We start from the raw sequence: 25,036 nt of genomic DNA, 5'->3' as shown, positions 1-25,036 counted from the left end.
AACTTTAAGACTCTGGGGCAGGGGGTGTTCCAAAGAATGTTCCTTGATAAGAACTGGGACCAAAACAAAAGTAAACCCATCCTGAGACAACTTCCTTTTGGCAGCCCTGAAAAGAAAAAGAACACTGATACCAAAATAACTAAGATAAAAGGAGGGAAGAAATATAGCTCGAAGTAAAGAAATGACACAGACCTCCCACATACACACTTTAAAAACTTTATTTATATAAAAACCTCATTTGTTTTTAAAAGCATTAACAAGAGAGAAAGAAAAAGAGAAAAGATACAGAGCAGAAGACATGCCCCTTAGTAGTGTTCGGTGGGAAGGTAGGATTTTTGGTTTGCTGAAATTGAATGTTTAGTGTTTTTATAAATGAGAGAGGAAAAAACAAAAACAAAACAAAAAAACAAACAAAACAGTTACAGGTCCCCAAAAGCCCATGGCTATTCTAGTACCCACACCCCACCTAAACAAGAGCACCAGGAAGAGAGCAGAGGGGGACAAGAGAAATGGGAACACAGCCAGGTCTGGGGGGGGGGGGGGAGGCTCCCTATGCAGTGTACTCTGAGGGCCACAGACAGAGGCTCCTTTTTGTTTGCCAGAAAAGGTGGATGGCGGTGGAAAGAAATGGGAGGGAAGAAAAAATAAAAATAAAAGAGGGGGAGAGTTGTAATGCATAGGGAAGGGGGTTGATGGGTTGTGCACTTTTCTCCTACCCCATAGCCTCAATATATTAAGGAACAGGACAAGAGGGATAAAGAATTCCAGTTGCATTGGATAGAGCTTTTTAGATTAAGAAATGAAAGCAAATAAGGAAAAAAGTTAAAAAAAAAGTTAAAAAAAAAAAAAAACCCATATAGTAGCTATAACATTCCCTACAAATGGAAAGGGTATAATGGAGGCAAAGGAACTGGCCAGAAAGCCTTAATTCCCTATAACCTTTCAGAGATGATGGGAACTAGGGACAACTAATAAGAGTCATGGCGCTCCCTCCTACCAGCCTCACTTTGAGACTTAAATCAAGATGGGATAGTTACCAATCCCCACTGCACACTGTGGCTAAATCAGAAGCTATAACAACCCAAGAGGACTTGAGGTTCCTTAGTTCATCACTCCTCTTCTTTCCTTCAGCTACTGAGGGTCAACGGTGGTTAAGAAAATAACAAAATCTAACTTGTAAAATCATGAGAAATGAGACTGCAGAGGCAAAGAAAGGCACATGGAAGAGAGGAAGGAGATGCACCCCAGGCCAAAGGCACAAAGAGGAGGCAAAGCCAGGGCAACTCCTACCTTAGAAGGGCAAAGGGGGGAGGAGTTATGTACAAGTCTTATAGTTGGCCAACAAATCCAGGGAGGGAGAGGAGGAGGGACAAGCCTATAAAGGAAAAGGGGTGGGGAAGGTGGGGAAAGCCAGCTTTGAAGCTTCTTGCCAGTCTCAGACTAACCGCTTCATGTATATTCCTTCTACTTCTTCCTAGAGGTTCATCTTCTCCCCAGTAGACAATCTGTTTCTTTTCAAGCAAGAAATGTTCCATGCCACTCTCTTTTCTACATAGCCTCTTGCAAACAGCCAGGTCAAATTAGCAGATTTATCACAGGGTAAGAGAGGATGGTTGAGGACAGCCTTGGTCAGGGCAGCACCCCAAGGTTGGCCTGAAGCTGACAGAAGAGATGGAGTCTGTAGGTCCTTTGTGGTCCCTGTCTCAGACAGGAGAACAAGAGCTCTCAATCCCAGTTTGAGGAATACTCACTTACTCGAGGGCCCTTGCCAGGTGGAATGTGCCAATGTTTCCAGCCTTCTTGGCTTCAAAAATAGCCGATAGATAAGGGAAAAACTCACATTTCCCATTATCCAAAACAAAATTAAAAGTTCCCTCCCCACCAGAAAGATAGTCTTGATTAAAAATCATCAGTTTGTCAGAATGCTGCATATACAGCGTGCAATTTTCAGTTCTTACAGCGTCCAGCGAAGAGTTCCACTCTCTCCCTCCTTCCCACACAAGCCAATAGTCCAGGGAGGGCTGGCAAAAAGAGCTAATCAGCAGCAGTTTCTCTGCTGGGGAAACTGGAGGTAGGGGATGGGAAGACAGGACAATTAAACTGTAGTGGAAGGTGTTGGGAATTGATGGAATGAAGGCAGCCACTCTGGGCTATAAGGGTAGGAGGCAGCCTGGCAGTTGGCACAATAGTCCAGCGAAGAAAGGAAAAAAATCATCAGTCCATTTCACCACCAAAAATTAAAAGTAATATATTATATGCCCAGATGGAGCAGGTAGAGTGGTGCTATATCTTCTGCTGTAGGGAAAAAAAGAGAGAGAGAAAGCTGTTAATAAGGTTGAGACTAGGAAGACCTGGAGGAAAACAAGGCAGTAAAACAAATCTGGAGTCAGGAAAGCAACACACAACAAAGAACCAGATAACCCACTGCACCCCAGCTCTGAAGAGGTCAGGGTTCCAGAAGCAGAAATCCTTGGGCCCCACATGGCTCTCAGACAAATGTCTCAGGCTTGATCAGATCAGCATGATTGGCAAAGAATAAGGCATAAAGAGGCCTCCTTCTTAAGGACCATTTTAGGAGTGACTGGAGGACATACCATGGGGGAGTAAGAACCTTGGTTCCCCTCATCATCCAAAACCAACACATCCAACTCTTCCTCCAAAGATTCCTGCCCCTCGTCCTGCTGTGAACACATGCAGTTTGTTAGTAAGAGAGCCAAGGTAAGTCCCCTAACTGTGTGCCAGTTAGGAAAATCCCAAAGTTTGTAAACAAACACTGCTAAAAGTAAAAAGGTTAAAACACCCTCAAGGTAAGTGCAAGAATAGGGTAATGTATGAGAGAACAGATTAGTTCATGTTAGTCACATCAGTAATGCTTGCAAAGACCATCCCAAGAAACTTCAAGATGCATCAAAACCTCTACTTTTTCCTGAATATACTACCAAAGAAAGACAGTGTCTTTCTCTTTTCTTTCCCCCATTTCATATATCACAGTTTCAAAATACTACCAGTCTCCTATACACAGCAGTAAGTATATAACAAGTATTTACCATCAAGGGTGCTCCCTTCAATGGTTCCATATCACCCAGATCCCCAGATCGATCCAGTGTTCTATTGTGATCTCCTCTTTCACTCAGTGTGGAATAGTTGTTATCTAGAGGAAAAAAAGTACACAGAAACAATATAGTCTCTCTAGTATACAATGTATATGAATTAGGCATCTCAATAGAGAAGTGAGCTAGCTGTTCCAGGTGCTCCAAAGCATAAAGACTGATGTTTTTTAAACTTAACTGAAATATCATGGGGAAAAGAATGTATGTGAAATACCCAGTACTGGGAATGGTAGAGTGGTTAGCCTAGACTCAATTCCCACCACAGCAAAAACAACAAAAGGATAATAATGAACAACAACAATGTATCCTATAGTGGGTAATATAATATAGACAGCTCTGAAATTAGGAAAAGACAGAAGTAAGCTGAAACTGGAAGGAATTGACAAAGCACAACACAACTTGAGTTTAGCCTTTGGGAATGAAAAGAAATTAGAAGGGCAAAGGGGAAGGGCGTTCCAGAAGAAGGTTTTTAAATACCGCAGTGTGTTGGATCCTGATGTAAACCTACAATTAAAGCACTGGGAAGGTGAAGGGGAGGGATGACGACCCACAGATGTTCAAGGTCACCCTCAGCTCTGTAGTGAGTTCAATGTCATTCTGAAATATGGGAGACCCTAATAATAACAAGTAATAAAGTAGAATGATGAGATAGAATAGCAGGTAGGCAGGAGGCCCAAGAATTCACAGCTAACATGGATTGTGAGAACCTGCCTTAAAAAAAAAAAAAAAAAAAACTAGATCAACTGAAAGTAAGGAGGAAAGGGGGGGGGGAGAGATCAGAGCAGATTATATGGACACATCAAGACTTTCTGAGAACATATGTTAGGAGGATCAAAAAAGTTCAAGGTTAGGGGAGGCTAGAGAGATGGCTCAGCAGTTAAGCACACTTGTTGCTCTTGCAGAGGGTCTGGGCTGGCTCCTATTACTCACATGGTAGTTCACAACTGTCCCTAACTCCAGTTCGAGGTGATCTTACCTCTGAGGGCATGAAGCACCACACATGGTAAACAAACATACCAGCAAAACACCCATATACATAAAATAAAATAAATAAGCCAGGCATGGTGGCAAACACTTTTAATCCCAGCACAGGGGAGGCAGAAGCAGGCAGATCTCTGTGAGTTTAAGGTCAATCTTATCTACAAATTGAGAAAACCTGCCTCAAAAAAAAAAAAAAAAATTTAAGAGTTCTAAGGAAATTTAAGAAAGGTCATCCCATCTACAGCAACATGTGAGAACAGTACAAAGAGTACATTGGTCAAATTTTATTATATTTCCAGATATCCTTTCAAATGGAGATTATTAATCACAATACTTCGAGTTCAAGATCAACCTCAACAGCAGTGAGTACAAGACCAGACTATGTGACTTGAAACACTGTCTCAAAAAGAGAAAAGAAAAAAGAGAAAATACCTACTCACCCCAATTAAACACTATTCTGCAACATTAGACAGAAATTCATCACCTACCTAATGATTTTGTGTTTGACCCCATATTGCTCATTGGAATTTCTTCCCGGTCAGGTTTCTTATCTATATGGAATTAGAAAGTTATCCAAATCAAAATCCAATATACCAAAATCTATTTAAAGCACACATTTCTCTCTGGCATGCCATTCTTCCCTGCTTTTACTCAAAGTTTTACTCAACACATATAATGGGCCAAGTACTAATCATAACCTCACAGGACTTTGATCTCTTTCCTATAGAAACCTAAATACAAGAACATCTCAGAGGCCAGAAGACAGCTTAATGGATCAAAGTGCTTGTTGCCAAGCCTGATGGCCTGAGTCTCATCCCTGGAATCAACTTGTGGAAGGAACTGACTCATAAATTGTCCTCTGACCTCCATAAATGTACCTACACACCCAAACAAAATAAACAAATAAAAAGCACTTCAACAATCTAAGCCATTATATCTCAAAGCCTCTTTAGTCTTCAAAATTATGAAGGTCTATGTTGAAGATGTGGCTCAAAAGTAGGTAAGGCATTAGCCACCAGAAGCTTAGTTAGATTCAGTCCCCAATCACACAAACATAGAATAAATTAAGATGCAAAGGGCTTTTATCGGTGTGGAATAAGTACATCTTGCTATATTCAGAAATGTCAACATCTATAAGTTTGATTCCCAAAAGCCATGCAAAATTACAAGAACCAGCACCACAGGGTTGTCCTGAGCTCCACTCAAAAGCCACAGTATATGTGTGCCCACAACACATACCACAATACTAATAAATTTGGGGGGGAGGGGAGGCAAGAACACTGCTTAACATTTTTGTACACTTCTTTTAACTTTGATTAGTAAGTGCACTCCCATAATTTTTAGCACTTAGAAGGCAGAGGCAGGGGATCGCTGCTTATACATTATGAGTTCCAGCAACCATGGGGTCCGTGGCAAGACCCTGTCTCAAGAAAAATCATAAAACATGGATTAGCCTATCTTGCCCTTGAATGGAACATTTACTCATAGGGAATTTTTTACAGAATTGTGCAAATGTTATAAAATTAACACATTTTAGTATGCATGTGTATTTTAAAACACATTTATATCACCACTTATATAATCACAAAAGTCATTTTTAATTTGATACTTCTATTCTTAACACCTTATTTTTTAATTTTTCTATTATTACATTGTGCGTATGTGTGTCCATCCATACTGTGACACAGATATGGTTGTCAGAGGACAACTTTCAAGAGTCAATTCTCTCTCAAGAATGGAACTCAGGTTGTCAGGCTTTGGGACAAGTGAGTTTATCTGCTTAGCCACCTTGATGGCCCTACAAAAAGCCTTTTAAATACTGGGAAATTACCAAGCTCAATGACATGGATATGATTTTTCAAGGGGGGGCTTGGGGGAAGACAGGGTTTTATTCTACATCTCAGGCTGGCCTAGATCCTCCTGTGTAGCCCATGCAGGCTTCAAAGGGTAATCTCTCTATGTCAGTCTTCTATGTGCTAGGATGAGTCATCACACTCAGTGAAAATTATACTGTTATATTGTTCACTCAGGTAGCAAATAAGTGTCATTTTATTTGTTGTTGTTGGGTTTTTTTTTTTTTTTTTTTTTTTTTTTTTGTTTTGCTTTGTTTTGTTTTTCTGATACAAGCTTTCTCTGTGTAACCCTGTGTCCTGGAATTCACTCTGCAGAGGCTGGCCTCAAGGACTGGGATTAAGAGTGCAGTGCCACCACCACCTGGCTTTGGCCCCAGTTTTTTAAACCAAGTGATAAGGTTTCCATGTTCATTTTTGAAGAAATTCTTATCAAATAACCATGTTTCAGCTGCTTCATAAAGTAGTATACTCTAAATAAGTAACATCTATAGTCTGTCTCAAGACTGCCACAGTAGCTCCATACACAGCACAAGTGCTGCCCGTTTCCTCAGTAGCACTATACATCTAAACCATGTGTACTTAGGGTATTAAGTACACCATGGATGCTCCTGAGTGAAGACGGCTGTTTATAGAGTATATGGTAATGAAAATAACTTGTTCAGATCAGGGTTGCTACCCTCATTCATGTTGACCAACCAGCAGCAAGCACCACTGTTTTTATGCCATCAACACATTTGTTCAAAAGTCTTGGGGCCCTTATACTACTCCAAAGTTATGGGTCAAACCGAAAGCCAAAATCATTAAGAAGGGTTACAGTACACACTTTCAGTGAAAGAGACAAATACATACAATACAAAATACATAATTCATCTATGGTAAAGTGGTTTGAACTTGCCTAGAAAGCCCTGGGTTCAATCCCCAGAACCACACAAGCATGAAAACACAAATGTGCACACACACACACACACACACATACACAGCTATAAGCTAAAATAGTAATAGTGGTGTTTTTTTCTAAGCATTAGAAATAGTAATTTTCCAGATGTCAGTAGTTTTTAATTAGTAATTAACCAAGCACATTAACCAACAGAACACAGAAATTTAAGAGGAAGAAATTAAACAGAAAAACTATGCCTTGCTTTCTAAGTTCACAGGCAAATAGAGGAGCCACACTCAAGCTCACCAACTGCCTTGATTTTGGTTTTGTTTTCTTTTGAGACAGAGTCTCATGTAGCCAGGCCTGGTCTTGATATACTTACTGATCCTCCTTTCTCCATCTCAGAGTCCTGGACTGGGATTACAAGTGTGCACCACCACACCCTTCCCTGCCTGTTTGAATTTCTAAGTTCAAACCTATTTTTTTACACATTATAATCCAGAGGCAAAGCATTACTCCTTTCTTCAGGGTCTAGCTCATTCAGAAATAAATACATACCCCATTGCTTAGTTAATAAGACATTAAATAATAGTGGGAGCATTAAAAAGGGTGCACCTCTTAGATACTATACCTGATTTTTGGTTCCGATCAATGAGGGGGAGAGTGCTATCATCATATGAATGGCTGCTCTGGCTTCTAGATGCATTGTTTAGATTCACCTGGAGGCAAACATAAAACCCAATGTCAGAGAAACATGAATGCCCCACTTCTTTCTGTTCCCTCCTCCTAACCATGTACTTCCTGCTTCAGAAGCTCTTAAGAACCACTGACTTCCTTCTCCATCATCTGCCCTAGCCCTCACTCATACATTCTTCCCCTCTAGGTTCCTATTGACAACTATAACTCTTCAGAAAAATAATCTGAGACTAGGCTGTGGCACATTCTATAATGTCAGTACTTGGGGGAATAGAGGCAGAAGAATCAGAGAATGGTAAGCACATGAAAGGGGAGAGAGATCACAATGGCCATGTATCATCACTACTCACCACCATCAGTATCTACTGCATGATCAACATTGAATGACTATGGGTACCACTGTATTAAGAAATAATGTGGCAAATAAAGTCTTCACTATCTGAAAGACTTGGATTTAGTATGATAGTGAAATAGAAGAAACCATAGACAGAGGCACTAGCCAAGGACCAAAGGAGAAGAAAAGCCAAAGCTTTGGGCAAGAGTTATTGCACCTGGAAGTCTGATTTCTTCCATCCTTCTTTTTCCAGTGGTTTCCGAAGCTCCTTATAGCCCCAGATCGTCTGTAAGACAAGAGCTGCTGCCCGGACTTCTTTTTCTGAGCGATTCCTATAGAGGAAAAAGAACACCATACAGTTTGGCTCAAGACCAGGGAATCTTGAACCTGTACCCTCTAACACAATGGTTTTCAACCTTCCTAATGCACAACTCTTTAATACAGTCCCTCATGTTGTGATGACCCCAACCATAAAATTACTTTATTTGCTACTTCATAACTGTCCTTTTGCTACTGTTGTGGATCATACTATAAATATCCATGTTTTCTGATGGTCTTAGATCACCCTGTGAAGGCTCATTTGACAACCCCAAAGGGCTTGTGATCTACAGGTTGAGAACCACTGCTCTAACAACACAGGAATATTAAAATGTAAAAATGGGTGAAATCAAATTTTCACCAAATAGTATATTCTGTCTGAAACACTGATATAACTAATTTGATGTAAGAGTCCATTATCAATTTATAGACCAACATTAAGAATGAAAATAGATCACTCTCTCTCCACATGTTACAGGATAATATAAGGGGAAGTAATCTCAAAGAACAGAACAGGACAGCTCCTTTCTGAAAATTCTTCTCTCACACTCAAATTCTTTCAGCTCTGATTATGTATAAGCTCACCCTGATTTGTTAATCAACACCAGCTTCTCAATACCCTGGGTCTCTCGAAGCTTTTTGGCAGCTTCCAAGTTCTCAGCAATAACTTCATTGATGGTGTTCAAAACAGAGACCACAGTATCTTCAGAAAAATTCCAGGAGGAGTTCTGCTGACCTCCCGGCAGATTCTTTACCAAGTTAGGAATGGCATGTTTGCCTATAGCAGTGAGACAAAAGTAACACATTCAGGAGACAAGGCAGTCAAGCCAAGAGGGGCCTTACAATACCCTTTAGAGTAATCATGCCAAGTGTAAGTTCTGGTCATACAAATCAACTTCATTATTACATAAGATTATATCAAAGGGGCAAAGAACATGAGATAGACATGAACTCACTGCCCTTCCTCCTTCAAGTGCACTAAGACAATGTGGTGCTAGGTATCAAATATACTGCCTGGTCTCTTCACACAAACTAATGAAAACAGTATGTTCAATACTATTATATGATAATTCAATGGGACAGAGTTTTCCTTATGAATTCAACAATTTGGGCTCTGCCACTAACTAGCTACATTAATTCTGGGCAAATAAAAAAATAGAAAAATTCTTAACAATATCTAGAGAAAGAGAAAAAAATAGCAGATATTAAGAAATAATAGTGGCTATAATGTTTTTGAGAATCATCACTTCTTGCTTTTTAAAAGAATCACTAAATCAAGAACCTTCACCAGCACTCAGCTATATAAACTAAGGGAGATCCTACTCTTCAGTGACATCAACAAATGACTAAACATTTGCTGGAATTCAGGTACTGATTTAAATCCTTACCAATTAATTCTTTGTTCCGAGCATCCACAGCCAGGTTTCTCAGTGCCCCAGATGCAGCTTTCACTACTCGTTCATGTTCACTGGTCAGGAGGTCAGCTATGGCAGAGAGAGCCTTCTCTTGACGCAGAGCAGAGCGGATGTATCGACCATACTAGGAAGCACATGGGAAGTGGTGAAAAGATTACAAATGGCAGGAAACTAGTTAGCTAAGGTCCCTATCTCCAAATCCATTTTCTCAGAGGTACTCACTGTCCAGCGCCCAGCACACAAGTTCTGGATAGCTCCAGCAGAGGCTTCTAAGATGGCAGGTGTCTTGCTCTCCTTAAGGAGTGAAATGTATATTCGCACTACTTCTGGCTGAAATAAGAGTTCATAGCCTGTACAAGAAAGGGCAAGGCAGAAGATGCCAATCAATGCCTACAAACCAGGTTCTGGCTGCCTACAGCTCTGCATCTCCATCATTAGGCTCCTTCAACCTTGCTAAGTTTGTTCCACGACAAACTCAGAGGCTTGATTCCATGTCTCTTTCTTCTTGGATTTTTGTTTTGTCTTTTGAGACGGGGACTTGTAATGTCACACAGACTGGCCTCAAACTGCTAATCTTCCAGTCTTAAGACTCTCAAGTGCTAGAGTAGCCTCGAGTGCTAGAATTACAAGCATGTACCACTATGCCCAGCTGACCTCATGTCTTAAGGATAATTAGTCTAGCCTGAAGCAGTATACACACTTTTCATCTCAGCACTTGGGAAGCAGAGGCAAAAGCAGATGGATCTCTATGAGTCTCAAGCCAGCCCAGTCTATATAGAGAGTTCCAGGACAGCCAGGGTTACATAGTGTGACCCTATCTCAAAAAACAAAACAAAACCTAAAATAACAACAATTAGTCCATGGCAAAAATAAAACAGACATCAATTCTATCATATTCAATTCCTGTCTCCTTCCTTCTTGAATTGTACCCCATAGCTAATTTAAGCCTTGATTTCACCATGAGTAGTTAGGCTTAATGATTCAACCTCTCAAACAAATTATTTCTAATTTAACTAAGTAATTCTCCCCACCAGGAATATGACTAAATGAAAGGACAGCCTGAGATTTAACATCATTTAACTAATATCTTTTATATTTATGGAAAGCAAGCAAATTTATATTTATTAATTCAGTAGACCCAAAAATCTAAGCTGTGATAAAGAGATTTCTTCTAACAGTAAAGTTCAAGATCCAAAAACAGTTGCCACTTAGCTAGCTATGTCTATGCCTTTTCTTTTCTTTTTGGGGTGTTCTCTCACTCTCTACCCCAAGCTGGCTTGAAACTCACAGCAATCCTACTAAGTTTGCAGGCAGGTACCATTCTTACACCCAGCCTAGCTTCTAACTTTACTGTGAATTTTCCTACTACTTTTTAACATCACTTCAAATCCAACAAGTCAGAGAGAATTGTTAGTATAGTGCTACCATGCACAATAATGTTACCATGTGCAAAAACCATATCTGAGATCTCTGGAGACTGAGAAAAAGGAAAACTTACCTCGAGCAGGACTAGTTCTTTTAGGGAAATCCACTGTATCATTTGCTGGATCCTCTGTGGGCTTTTTCCCTATAAAAATGGGGGAATGGTAGAATTCGGTAAAGAACTTTTAAAGAAAGGAAAGATTTCAGCTCAAACAGCTTTTCATTCTTCAATCTTCAGATCAGAGATGCAGCATCAAAAGAGGCAAAAGAAGGGAACCCCACACATACCTGTCCAAACAGGGTTGATGCAGAAACAAGACCAAAACCAGGCAGCAGAATGGTACAAAAAGGATAACCACTCTTGCTGCTAACAAGAGTTCTGATAACAGAGACTGCTATCTAGAAATAGCAAGTCAAAACCACAACCCAGAAGACCCAAACTTATTTCAATGCTTTTCCTCAACTAAAATTTTCCTACATGCATCCAACAGGGAAGGGTTAGACAAGGAAATATTAGGGAAGGTAATAACCAAAACATGCAAATTAGAAGGAGATAAGCGCCTTAAAAGATTGCACTCACCTCTGGAGAACCACTCATCTTCCAGTGCATCACCAAGGTGGAAAGCGAGGAGAGAAATGAAGAAAGAAAACGCAGGAGAAAGATGTCAACAGGATCATGGGCAAGTACACAAGAAAGCAGAGAAGGAGGAGGAATAAGGAGAAGGCCTCAGATTAGTTGAGTTCTTGTCTTCAATGCCCCGTCTGCCAATACACTAACAACCATCACCACCATCACCATCACCACCACCATCAAAGCATCCAGAACAAGGGGAGCAGCAGCAGAGCAAAAGGACAAGTCTCCACTAGGTAGACTTCCCGAGTATTTGTAAGTACCTAAAAAGCTAAGTGTTCCTTCCTGTCCCATATTAAAGAGCAGGAACTAAGGCTCACCTTTGCCCTTCTTGGCCCCAAAACAACTGGCAGCATGTGGCCCAGTATTGTTAGCCACACTTGGAAGTGTCTCTTGGTAACGTTCTGCCTGTGGGATTTCTCGGTGAACTTGATATGATAAGTTCCGAAGGAGGCAAACACAGTTCTCCACAAGCTTAGGGATATAAAACAGAAGGCTTAATTGAAAAAAGAGAATGTCTATGGTGATTTCCAAGAAATTCTGTCTCCATAATTGAATATTAAAATATCAATCCTAAAATGCATAACTCAATCTATCTTCTCTCAGGTTGCCTTCTCAGTGCCTCAGGTTCTTCAAAATTCTTGTTAATTTTCAGGTTAACAGAAGGTCTAATTACAGACATACAATGGCTTCTGCAACTATTTAGTGATGTAACAATTAGGTTATTGTTTTCCCTACTTAAAAAATGTATAACCTAGAAGGCTACTAAAAGCAGCTTTAATATATATGTATACGAAGGGGAGAGTGTAAAGTCATTAACAGCACTTGCTACACAACAAGCCAGGCATTGTCTTGAATATACCTGTAAACCCAGTGCTATAGGAACAGAGACAGCATTGTTGGAGTATATTTACTGCCAGCCTAGCCAAAAAATTACAACCTCAAGATGAGTCCTTGCCTCGAAAGAATAGGGAGGAGAGTACCTGAGGGACAAGGACACCAATGTTTTCCTGGCCTCTTTTGCACTTGCACGTGAATGCCCACACCACACCCCCAATACCCATACATACACACTGCTTCTTCTAAACTCAATGCCCATTTTAAGGAGAAGGGGTTGGCGTAAGTATGTTATATTATCTGATAAGCTGAAGTGGAAGATCTGAACCACAGTCACCTTGTGAACAAAATTCACTCAGTTATTAACTTACCTTACTGTCTGAATCCTTCTGCCCAATTTCTGCCTGAACAATGAAAATGAGGGCATCAACTAAGCCATCACATTCCCGAAGTTTCCGGCGAGCTTCACTCCTCTCTGAGCTTACATTTCTAAGGGAAACCACAAAGTTCTGAAGATGACTCAAGTTCCTAACATCCTCTCTTTGATATCTTTTTTCATCTGTATCTAAAGCTTCCTTGAAATCTTTTCTATTCAGTACAATAAACAGCTAATAACCATTAAAAGCAAGGATTTGCAGTTGGAAATTGACTGACAGTCTGTCTTCTAAACTTTTTATAAGCTTGTGGAGTCAGGTTGAAAAATGTATACCAGGGGCTGGAATGAGTAGTCAATCCCCAGCACAACATGGTAATTCAAGCCCCAGAGGATCTGACACTCTCTTCAGGCCTCCTCGGGCACCAGATACACATGTGGTTCACAGATAAATATGCATACAAAACACCATACACATAGTAAGTATTTTTTAAATGTATAACACAGCTCAAAATGGTAATTCACACCTGCAGTGCTAGCACTTGGGAGGCAGCAGCAGGATCAATTTGAGTCCAGAGTGGACTTATTATAAAGCAAAACCCTCTCCACCACCACAAACAAGCATGTGTGCATTGCATGTGAATGCACATCAGGGGTAGAGATATAGCTAAGTGGTAGAGAGCGTACCCAAGCATATACAAGGCAATAGGTCCAATACCCAGCATCACAACATGGGGGTTTGAAAGGGCACACCAACATCGGTAAATCCAGACAGAAGAGTCGCTTATTATATAGGAGTACAAATACAGGGAATGACAAGGTGCCTAATTTGAAATATGGATGACTGAGACAGCAACCAAGACACACAAAAGTTCAGAACAGATAAGAACCTTGCATGTGGGAGGTTCTAAATAGGTATATACCTAATTAGATGAATAAAGCTAAAGAGAAATAAAAGTGATAAGAACAGGAGGAGGAAGGAGGGGAATGAATACACGAATGAGTAGGTAAACATGATGCACATAAGAAAGCAACAAAGGCAGGTAGGCTGATGGCAAACACACCTTAGAATAGAAGCTTGAAGTAGAGTAGAAGCTTGCCTAGCAAATGCAATGCCTTGAATCTGGTCCTCAGTGCAATAAAACAAAACAAAACAAAAAAAGAGCAAACAAACAAACACCCCCCAACTTCTAATTTAAAAAAAAAAAAGAAATTATATCACTCTTCAGAAAGTCAATATTAAACTGCATGTGTGCACGTGCATTGAACCCAAGCGAGCTCTTTACCACTAAGCTACACTTTACCTGCTGGTAGATTACTCTCTTTTTGAACCAATCTTACAAAGCTAGCTTTGGACTCACTCTAGCATAGGCAGGGTACTGACTCAGCCTCAGACAGGTTTACAGGCCTGTACTACCAACCCCAGCAAGACCAGTACTACCAACCCCAGCAAAATCCAATCTTTATAATCTCAAAAAGGGAAACGCTTCCTTACCTAAGGCAGCCAGCAGTGTTGGTGAGCACTGATTCCCATTCAATATGCCGTGGCTTACAGTCTTCATTAGGTTCTCTCTCCCAACCAGAATGTGGAATGATCACTTCATCCGTCAAGGCGTGCAGTGCATGGTCCACAATTTCCATTTTGATTGAATCATGGGATGAGAGATTCCACAAGGTTCCTGACAGGGAGAAGTCATAAGAGAGTTCTCCAGTACCCAAGACAGTGTGTCTGAAGAATATCAGAGAGAGCCATATTCTATTCCTTTTTAGTTGTCCTCAATAATTACAGATAATGTCCATTAGGGAGTCTATATGATTCCATGTAGTGTTAGTCAGGCTGTTTTCTGCTTATGACCCACGGTAAGACACATTTTATTCTGTAGTTCAACACAGACACACAGCCATGAAATAAAGCTTTACTAAACAGTATTTACTATAATCTATGCTCAATAGTCTATACCAGTTACTCTTCCTCAGCAACACCGAAACTTTGGTTCACATAATTCTTTGTTGTGGGGACATTGTCCTGTCTATTGTTTGATGCTTATCAGTTAAACATATCCTTAGCCTTTATTCAATAGATGCCAAGAACTCTCTACCCCTCCCCAAGTTATAACAGTCAAAGAAACTCCAACAAAGGAGATGTCCTCTGGGAGCCAAAATATTCTGCCAATCAAGAATCAGTATTATTTATTTTTCTTTCTTCCTCCTGGAATGGTGATTATGGCCCACAAAACTGTGCTCAGTTCACACTAATGAATCACCATGTACAATCTGAAAAATTTTCATTCTAAATAAAGGACCACAAGTTCAAATTTCTAAATGGAACAGGCAGGTTGAGTCAGGTCAGGCATACATTTAAAACAAATTATAAGGTTGTGAATAAATGGCAATTGACATTCAGCCTCTGGGTTTAGAAGACTAGTTCCTCTACTACTATAGTTGGTCAAAAATAACAGAATGTGTCAGACATGGTGGCACATGCCTTTAAAGCCAGAACACATGAGGCAGAAACTAGTAAATCTCTGTGAGTTAAGTACAGCCTGGTCTACATAGTAAATTCCAGGATAGCTAGGGTTATGTAGAAAAAGACCCTGTCTCAAAAACAAACCAAAAACAACCGGGGGGGGGGGTAGGGAGAGAGAGGGAGAGAGAGAGAGAGAGAGGGAGGGAGGGAGGGAGGGAGAGGGAGGAAGGGAGGGGGAGAGAGAGAGAGGGAGAGAGGGAGGAGAATGTCTGAATGACTCAGCAGTTAAGAGCATTTGCTATTCTTCCAGAGGACCCAGGTTCAATTCCCAGGACCCACATGAATGCATACAGAATATATCAGAGATTACTATATGTGTCATCTGTCATCCAATCAAACCTGTGAAGCAGATTTGACCCAAAGGCCACTACTTCAGAACCTATAATCAAAAGGTAATGAACTGGCCAGGCAGAGTGGTGCATGCTTTTTATACCAGCACTTGGGAGACACAGATAGGCAGATCTTTGTGCGTTCAAGTCCAGCCTGCACAACACAGTAAGTTCTAGGACAGTCAGAACTACATAGTGAGACCCTGTCTCAAAATTAATTAGTTAACATGGCTGGGCAATGGTGGCACACACCTTTAATCCCAGCACTTGGAAGGCAGAAGCAGGTGGCTTTCTGTGAGTTTGATACCAGCCTGGGCTACAGAGTGAGTTCCAGGGCAGATTCCAAAACTACAGAGTAATAACCCTGTCTTGAAAAACCAAAGGGGTTAAAAAAAGAAAAAAAAGTAATGGCTGGAAACCTGTAGACCTCTGCCTCTCTATGAAGTAAGAGTGACTCCCATCCTAGCACTCACCAGTAATGACTTCGGTCAGGTCCATATCACGAGCCTTTCGGAGCAATCGGACCAGGGCAGGAACACCATCACAGTTTTTTATGGCAATCTTGTTATCTTGGTCACGCCCAAAAGAGATATTCTTGAGAGCTCCACAGGCTCCAAGGTGCACTTCCTTTTTAGGATGGTCTAACAATCCTACCAATACTGGGATACCCTTGAGCTTCCGCACGTCAGTCTTCACCTTGTCATTTCGATAGCATAGGTGCTGCAGATATGCAGCTGCATTGGACTTAACAGCATCCAAGCGGAAGCCTAGCATGGCAATCACCTCTGGCAGCTCAGGCTGTCTCCAGTTTGCAGGTGGAGGCACTCCCTTTCGCAGACTATCCAAGCTTGCCAAACTTCCCCGCTCATGCTGAGCCAAAGGAGCCCAATAGTACTGATCCGGTGGCACTTCCTCTCCAATCATATCTTCATAGCTCCTACAGTTTTGAAAGAACCAATAACCAAACAGCTAAATCAGGATTTCTTGGACATTCCTGTTAACCATTATCTTCAAGGGAGGATCAACCCCAGGTCTACACAGCGATCATTAATCTCCTTTGTATGGTCTATGGTCAATTTTAATTTTTTGTGCAAACTTAAGTCTTCTCAATAGCCTTCTGCCTTATTTTTTGAGACAGAGTCTCTCACCAAGTCAGAAGCTTGCTGATAAGCTAAAATGAATGTCCCACAAGACCCAGGGGTCCTCTTGTCTCTGCCTCCTCAGTGCTGGGACCACAAATCTGAGTCACCACAGAGCTCAGCTTTTTATGTAGACACCGGAGCTTGTGAGGAAAGCATTATATCAACTGAACCATCTAACCATCTCCCTGCCCGACTTTAATTTAAAAGTAATCTGTATTTAGACTAAAACCCTCTCTTTTTTTCTTGTGTTCTCTGATTGAGAAAGACAAGAACTTGGAAATGTTCATCACAAAAACAACAAATCCGGATTTATTAGTATTTACTTGAATGGCATTTGACAACTATTAACTTCTCTGTAAAGAATGAAATACACCCTTAAACAGAAGAGTTAAGCAAGGTGACTGATTCCATGTCACGTAAGCAAGCAAGCAAAGTCTAAGAACAAGTATGAACCCAGCACTGAGGAGGCAAAGACAGACCACAAGTCTGAGTCTAGAAAGGTCTAGACAATCTAGATCTACAAACCAAGATTCTATCCCAATGCATTCTCCTCCCACTCCCACCCTCAAAAACAAACAAAAAACCCTGAGAATAGTTCTTAAATCCTAGCTGAAAAGGAAACAAGGCATTTGCACACAGCAAACAGTAGAAGAAGACCATTAAACACATTTCATATTTAATTTTCCTATTTTCTTTGCCCTATTCTGGAAATTACAAAAGAAGAACTGATCAAGAAAAATGGGGGACTTCTTGCTACATTGTTGAAGACTTGGCTTTAGTACTAATGAGGTATAAACTTGAACATTAATTGTCACAGATCATCCCAAGGCCTTATATGCTATCCAGGTAAGTATATTCCAACAATGAGTTCCATACTCCAACTTGCAAATACTTCTAATTCTGCCAAATGGCATCTACATACCAACATCTAATTGGATTGTCCCAGCTCTTGGATCAGAGGAAGAAACTGAAAGAAGTCAAATGAAAAGCAACTTTTCCTGGTTCAGTACTACCAACAACCACTAGAGGGTGAGCCTGTCATACTATCATTTATTCATAACTACCAGGAAGAGCCCCAATATCTGTGAGCTCACCTCACCCTGTGGGAGCCACAAGGGAGAAGAGAATCTATTGTGTGGGACTCTCTAAATAAGACTGTTGTTTGTCCTATAAGATCACTCCCACTGTCATCAAACACTGAAAGTTAGCCTGATCAGAAGACCTACCTAACAGGTGCCAACCCTGTTAAACAATAAAAGATTCAGTGGGACAAATCATTTAGTTAAAAAAAAAATAAATAAATAAATCTTAAAAATCACTTTAAAATTTAAAACTTTTGTTTCAAAAGTAGATTACATCTATATTTACATATATACATATACATACATACATTATTTCTTTTTAATGAGAGAAAACAGGACACACATAATAAAACCCCAAGGACACACCAAACTGTTCTTTGTGAAAGAATGGTGCTTCAGGCTATGTGTGTCGAGCAGATTTTAGTTTTCTTGTTTAAGATAAGCAACTACAAAAATAAATGCCATTGCCAGATTTTTTTCAATCACTCAAGGAAATCTATATACTTCATTCTTTCAGAAGCAATAGATCAAGATTCTTTCCTATGAGCCTGGAGAGATGACTCAGTAGTTAAAAGAACTGGCTCTTAACCAGAGGACTTGGGTTCAATACCCAGCATCCACATGGGAACTCACAAGTGTCTGTAGCTCCAGTTCCAGGGGATCTGACACCCTTACACAGACATACTTGCACACACAAAAAAATTAATTAACAGGAATTCTTTCCTTTTTCAAATGACAAAACTGCCTAAATGTTCAAATAACTCGCTTAAGGCTATATAGATAATGGTAGAGGCACAACTAGAACCAGTTTTCAAGTTCAGTGGTTTTCCTACTACTCACTGCCTAAGTTTAACCTTGCAACTGTTCTTGTAAGGCCGAAACAGGAAGCAGAAGATATTCTTGCTAATCAAGCAGGTTTCTAAGCCCAATGCCATCCTGGAGCAAATCCAAGAACCAAGCCCCAAACAAAACATTTCTATGTGAACTGCCACTTCAAGGAACATGGGAAATGGCCTGGCAATCCACACCCATCTGTGTCTGATCTCTCTTTGCTAATGAGAAGTCATAGTAAGCAGACTTACATTCCAGCCCCACTCCCTGGGCAGACTGTTTCAATGATAGCTGCTATCTACCCCTGGCTAGCTCACACCAGCTAAGATCTGGTGCCCCATCAGGAATAAAATGTGAGTCACATGGGAGTAGAATTTGCTAACCAAGCCGTGTGAAGAGTGTCAGTGACTCAGGCTTAGATAATAGGGCCTCTACTCCTATCCTCAGACTAATTCAGTTTATGGTTAGCCAATACTACCTAATATGTTCGGAAAGTAAGTGCCAAGACCTTTGCTTTGGAAGGTCATGAACCAACATACAGAAATTGAGCAACAGCTGGCAGGGCTCCCTCACTATCAAGATAACATAAATCTTGTCTTGGAAAATATAGATCCTGATTTATTCTAAACTAATGTTTTCAGCCCAAGACCAAATATGTTTTTTGTATACACCCAGAACTAAGAATTTTTAAAGTAACCTTTTATAAATATAAAAACCAAATAACAAGCATGACAAAGATACTAATGCATAGTGTACAATCAATGCCTAAAATGGGCCTTTAGAAAAGGCCTGCGAGGTATGCTGGAACACACCTTTAATCCCAGCACTCAGAAGGCAGTGGCAGGGGACTGGCAGAGGCCAGCCAGAGATATACAGTGATAGCCTGTCTCAACAACAACAAAAATAAAGGGAAGGAAGGAATAAATGGAGCAAGGGAGGGAGGGGGGGGGGAGGATGAACATTTTAATCACATTCTGAAATACTCTTCCAAGGCAACTACTGATCGATCACCCAAACAGTAACCCTCCATGTCACCAAAGATTACCCCAAGGAATAAATACCCTTAGAATAGATAGCCTCTTATTGACCGTTGGGGAATATTACTAACATCCCCACTTACTACCTTCATAAAACCCTAATTAAATACAAAGTGTCATAGCTTCTGAGAGGTCAAAAGTGACTGTTTATAAAACACCAGGATTATAACACTGCAAGGCAATTCTAAAAAACAATCTTAAGTGTGTTCTAACACCAAAAACTTAACTTTAAAAGTTCTCAGGAACAAGTGTGAACACTCACACTCTGTGATGCTCCTTTCTCTTTCACCAAAAGAGAGCCAAATCTTAGGAAGAAATTATGGCATAGTAACCAAGTCTCTTCCTCAGGGCAAAGACCAATAACTATCACTAATCACTTCTGGGGTATAGAAATGTCCACACAATCATAGGCCGCGGCCTCCTCAGCAGTGGAATTACAAGCTTTAAGTCACCACACCTGGCCACAAATCATTCTCACCAACTGTGGTGACACACACTTGTAATCCCAAGATTTACAAAGTAGAGGAAGAAGGATCCATCCAGAGTCTAAGGTCATCCTCTACTACAAAGCCAGACTGGTAGATAGCCTGAGCCACTGAGACATCTAAAAAAGCAGTAGAAAACAAAAACCAAAAAAAAAAAAAAAAAAAAAAAAAAAATCACTTAGTATAACTAAAATCTGACTCTAACAAGAAAGAAAAAGAGAACAAATCAACATTCAACGAGCCTTCTATGAAAAAGAGAAAAGAACCAGTATCCAAAGGTGTCCCCGACCCCTAAAAGCTTAAAAGATAACACTATGCCTTTCCCATCTGGAAAAAAGTCTTTCCTCCCCTATTCCTGCCCACCTGAGGCGTCGGCGAGGGTCCGAGGGTGTTCCTGTCCGACGGGCAGTGCCATAATCAGACATCATGCCATAATCTAGGTCATCATAGCCCATGCTGCGCTGGTCATCCTCTAACCCATAAGGCTCTGGATGAAATCGATGTAGATCCACACTGCTCCCACCCACTCGAACCTGGGGCTGGGGACCATAGACATCTTGTCTACTGGGTGCCCGGTAACCTTCCATGCTGGGTCTATACCGCTCCTCAATTCGGGTCACCCGGGACAAACTGCCATAGTTGTCACTACCACCTGGATAACCATCTTCATAGTGTCGGCCATATCCATCTGGAGGATAGTGGAAGTTCCTAGGAAGGGTCGCAGTGCCTGCTTGCCCCACATAGGGACCAGGGCCCCCATTGCCATTCTTTCTAAAATCACGGCCCAAAGTCTGGATATAATTGTTGGAGACTGATGAGGCATCCACAGGCAGTCCATCTGGTCCCATGGGGATTGGCTGTACTGTCCGTGTTGTCATTGTCTTCACAACTTTCTTGACCTTCAGTTAAAAGGAATGAGAAAATGAAAAGCAATGATTGAAAGAAATAAAGAATCTAGTTTAAATTCCACACTATTCTAAGAAAGGAACCCCTACCTTCTAGGTCTTTACCTAGAAATGTCTCATGTTTGTCATCCATCTATACCTTTTTTTCCATCCCAAAGAAGCCTCTAAGTGAGAACACTGCCCTGTCAGTTTCAGACTCTTGGGCAACTATTAGAACTGTCATACTCCCATCTCTTCCCCTTCCATTACATTCCCTACATTTCTTTTACCTTTTCTGTTTGCCCAGTGATCATTTCTTTCTGGCAATCAGTGACCTGCTGTAGTGGGATATTCATCACCCATCTACCTGGTTAACCTCTCTACTAAAACACTACAGATGACCTATATCACTCTAAGACATGCAAATTTCAGCTCACTGTGGTCTCTGTTCGCCTAGTGGTCCCATCATCTGAGGTCTCCACAGAAACAACAGACATGGCTCCTTCAGGGTCCTCCTCTGTATAGGTTTCCACAATCTGTCCTGGCTCCTGCATCCTGGGGATAGTGCTATACAAAAGGTGGTTGTGATCCTATGAGAGAGAAAAGAGTAAAGCCATTTCTAAATATAGGTAGTAACAATTCATCCTAATAAGAAACATTAGTGCCTCTAGAGACAAGAAGTCTTCATGAAAATCCCACTGGCCTCGGGGGTTTTTAGAAAAAGTATTGTCATCTTTTTAAACTTGTAAAAAGGCAGGGCATGGTAGTGTACACCTTTAATCCCAGCACTCAAGAGGCAGGCATATTTGTGAATTCCAGGCCAGCCTAATTTAAATTGCAAATTCCAAGCCAGATAGGACTATCTAGTGAAACCCTATCTCAAAAAACAAACAACTGTGTCAATAAATAAACAAGGACAGTAAATAGAATTTCCCTGAAATGAAAACAGGTCTAGCAGGGTGGTGGTGGTGGTGCATGCTTTTAATCCCAGCACTCAAGGAAGGCAGAGGCAGGCAGATCTCTGTGAGTTAAGAGGCAAGCCTGGTCTACAGAGCGAGTTCCCGGACAGCCAGGATTCACAGAGAAACCTGTCTCAAATGCCACCCCCCAAAAAAGAGGTAACTAAAACCACACTGGCATCTTAGTGGCAGAAACAACAGATTTAACTTCCCCTTCTGGTCACCTACTTGAATATGAACTGTTAACTGTTACACCTACATCCGAGTAACACTTCAAAAGAATAACTCAAGATTAAAAACACTAATAAAAATTATCAAAAAACTAATAATAATTATCAAATTATTTTATTTTGGGTGGTACTGGGAATTTCAAGCACTCAATTCAACCACTGAACAACCCAGAACCTTTTTCTTACTTTTTACTTTGGGACAAAGTTCCAGTACTTACTTTCCCAGACAGGCCTTCAACTTTTGATCCTCTTGCCTCAACCTCCCAAGACACTAGGATTAGACTTGCACCCCCAGGCCTAGCAAGAGTTTTATGCTATTTACCAGATACCAGTCACCAGTCAGGTTTTAGGTAAGGTTTTCTATAATGTAGAATTATGCCCTCCCCCAAAAGGAACTGCATTACCAGAGGATTTAATGAGGAGACAGGAGTAACATAATAAAAGCCAATGACTTTTTTTAAATCAACAAAACTATATATAATTTACTTTCCTAAATTAAAGAAAGACTGAAGAAGTAAAAAGATATGAAGTCATACAGACTTGAATCAAAACAATTACCTGGGGTCCGTTGAGTTTCAAATCTGAAAATTTCTGTCTCTCAAGGTCAGCATCACCCATAAATCGGCCGTTCTGAAATATAGCCCACAAGACAATTCATTTTCTAGCCTTCCTTTGTTCTTTCAAACACAAACATCTTTCTTTCCAAATAGAAGGGGGGGGGGGAGGCGGGGTGCTTTCAAGTTGTTTGTGTCCTGAAATCCTTGTGTTAGTGTTCATAAAAGACCCAAAGCATTCCTTAATTTTAAATTACCACTCTCCTCAACATTGAAATTAGGCCTAAAATTCTGGCAGACTGGGTCTCTGGAATATAAGAATGTTCATTTCCATGAGTGCACAGGGTTTGAGGTCAGTAGTATTAAGGATGTATCCCTAATGTCTTGAGTAGTGCTTGCCACATGAGAAGCATTAAAAAATCATTTGCTGAATAAACATCACAGAACCACCCCCCTCCACTCACAACCTTTTTTGAAAGCCCTAAGACTATAAGGAGAGTCAAAAAAAGCTACAAGGAGGGGGGAGGCTCCCCCCAAAAAAGCCTTCTTTATTAAGTTCTAGGAATCTTCATGCTCTGCTACCATGGGAAACTCCCATTCCAGAAAGCCTTTTAAAGAAGAGTTAATTCTCCATTTCCAAATACCAAGACAAGTACTCGGCAATCCCCTTCAAGAAAAATCAATGTCTTTATCAAGCTACAGCCACAAAACACATTCTAAAATGTTCTTAAATTGCTCTACCTTAAGCACCAAGACATAGCCCAAAGACACTATATACATAAAAGCATATTTCTTGCTCCTTCCCCAATTTAAGATAGTAAGACCCAACAACCTCTGGGGATTCTCCCTCCACCCATTCCCCCTTTACAGAGAGTATAATGCTACAGAGGGAGGAAGTTAAACATTGCTTTCAGGAAGGAAGAAGGGTGTGGTTTCATTGCTGAGCAGAGGTTAAAAATAAAAGAACAAGAGAGAAACCACTAAATCCTGGGATTCCCCACCACCTATAAAGTTAGAGCAGCCCACTTTCCTTCAATCTATCTCATCCCTAACTCTCTATGCAATTCCTGTAAAAGTCCCTGAATAGTGCAAACAGTCTCTTTTAAAAATCCTGATTATTGCCCATTCAAATTATGCCCACTAGTTTAAGGATTAAACAAGTAGCTGGACACGACTGTAATCCTAGCACTAGCGAGGCAGAGGCAAGAGGTTTATATCTTGTCTTCAAAAATTCAAAGGTCTGAAACGTTTAGTGGCTGAGTGTCTGCCTAGCTTGCACAAGACCATGGGTTCCATCCCCACCTCCTCATATATTAATAAATAGTTTAGGATGTAGCTCTGTGGCATAGCATATGCACTTGCCTAGCATGTTCAGGGCTCTAGGGTCAATCCCTTGCACTACAAAATAAATAAACAAATAAATAAAATAAGCAATCAGTTAAAAGAGCTGAGCATAAGCACTACTCTAATTACACTCAGAGACCTCTTCAGAGGTAGTCTAAGTGCTTGAGCACAAGCTCATGTGAGCAACACACACACACACACACACACACACACACACACACACACACACTGATAAAACCTCAAACAGATTACATCACAGTAAAGTCAGACATTAACCATAGGAAATACAAAATACTTCTCATTTCTAACACCAGCCCTCCCACGTCCATCACAGATTCAGCCAACCCAGTGACCACCACTGACTCTTGTGGTTATCTGGGTTAAATAACAGCAGAATACTCCCTCTCCAACTCCAACCAGTAAAGATTAACAATGACCCTTCCTTCCAAAACATGATTTACACACCCAACAAAAGCACACAAAGACAATACAGAACAGGAATATACAATTTACCAACACTAAAATACTTTCTGAGAACAAATTGTTCCATGGATGAGACTGAACTGGAGCTAAGAACTCAAGCTGCCCAACTGCCCCAACCACTAAGTAGACATTCTTTCCTAATTTTTGACCCTAAGACAAAGGATATTTCAAAGAAAACAGAAGTGATTTGACTACAGCTCCAAACTGCACTACCATAACTAGAACTGTATCCCTGCCCAGAAAACCCACTCCAGCAAAACAGGAAGTCTCACTGGTTACTAAAGTCCACACCACTCAGATCA

At 40.7% G+C, this 25,036-nt stretch overlaps 1 protein-coding gene across 10 annotated transcripts in view; it reads right to left on the bottom strand.

The window, feature by feature from the left end:
• Window positions 1-200: 200 nt before the first annotated feature.
• Window positions 201-25,036, bottom strand: part of Ctnnd1 (catenin delta 1) — a 51,804-nt gene continuing 26,968 nt past the window's right edge. For 3 of the 10 annotated variants that reach the window (XM_051184334.1, XM_051184335.1, XM_051184342.1), the window contains 17 exons: window positions 22,912-22,983; window positions 21,602-21,754; window positions 20,644-21,179; window positions 16,177-16,640; window positions 14,343-14,526; window positions 12,846-12,963; window positions 11,958-12,111; window positions 11,587-11,604; window positions 11,083-11,151; window positions 9,807-9,934; window positions 9,558-9,708; window positions 8,755-8,947; window positions 8,069-8,183; window positions 7,453-7,540; window positions 4,580-4,642; window positions 3,048-3,151; window positions 2,223-2,681 (listed from right to left, as the gene is read on the bottom strand). In XM_051184334.1, coding sequence (XP_051040291.1) covers window positions 2,517-2,681; window positions 3,048-3,151; window positions 4,580-4,642; window positions 7,453-7,540; window positions 8,069-8,183; window positions 8,755-8,947; window positions 9,558-9,708; window positions 9,807-9,934; window positions 11,083-11,151; window positions 11,587-11,604; window positions 11,958-12,111; window positions 12,846-12,963; window positions 14,343-14,526; window positions 16,177-16,640; window positions 20,644-21,179; window positions 21,602-21,754; window positions 22,912-22,983 — 2,775 coding nt within the window. In that variant the 3' untranslated portion in view covers window positions 2,223-2,516. Of the gene's footprint in view, window positions 2,682-3,047; window positions 3,152-4,579; window positions 4,643-7,452; window positions 7,541-8,068; window positions 8,184-8,754; window positions 8,948-9,557; window positions 9,709-9,806; window positions 9,935-11,082; window positions 11,152-11,586; window positions 11,605-11,957; window positions 12,112-12,845; window positions 12,964-14,342; window positions 14,527-16,176; window positions 16,641-20,643; window positions 21,180-21,601; window positions 21,755-22,911; window positions 22,984-25,036 lie in introns of all 10 variants that reach the window. The other 7 variants (XM_051184341.1, XM_051184340.1, XM_051184344.1 and 4 more) reach the window with 7 other exon arrangements.

This window comes from Phodopus roborovskii, unplaced genomic scaffold (assembly GCF_943737965.1).
Source record: "Phodopus roborovskii unplaced genomic scaffold, PHOROB, whole genome shotgun sequence".
NCBI classification, from domain to species: Eukaryota; Metazoa; Chordata; class Mammalia; order Rodentia; family Cricetidae; genus Phodopus; species Phodopus roborovskii.
The sequence above is the reverse complement of the archived record's forward strand: the minus strand, read 5'-3'. Positions and strand labels throughout refer to the sequence as shown.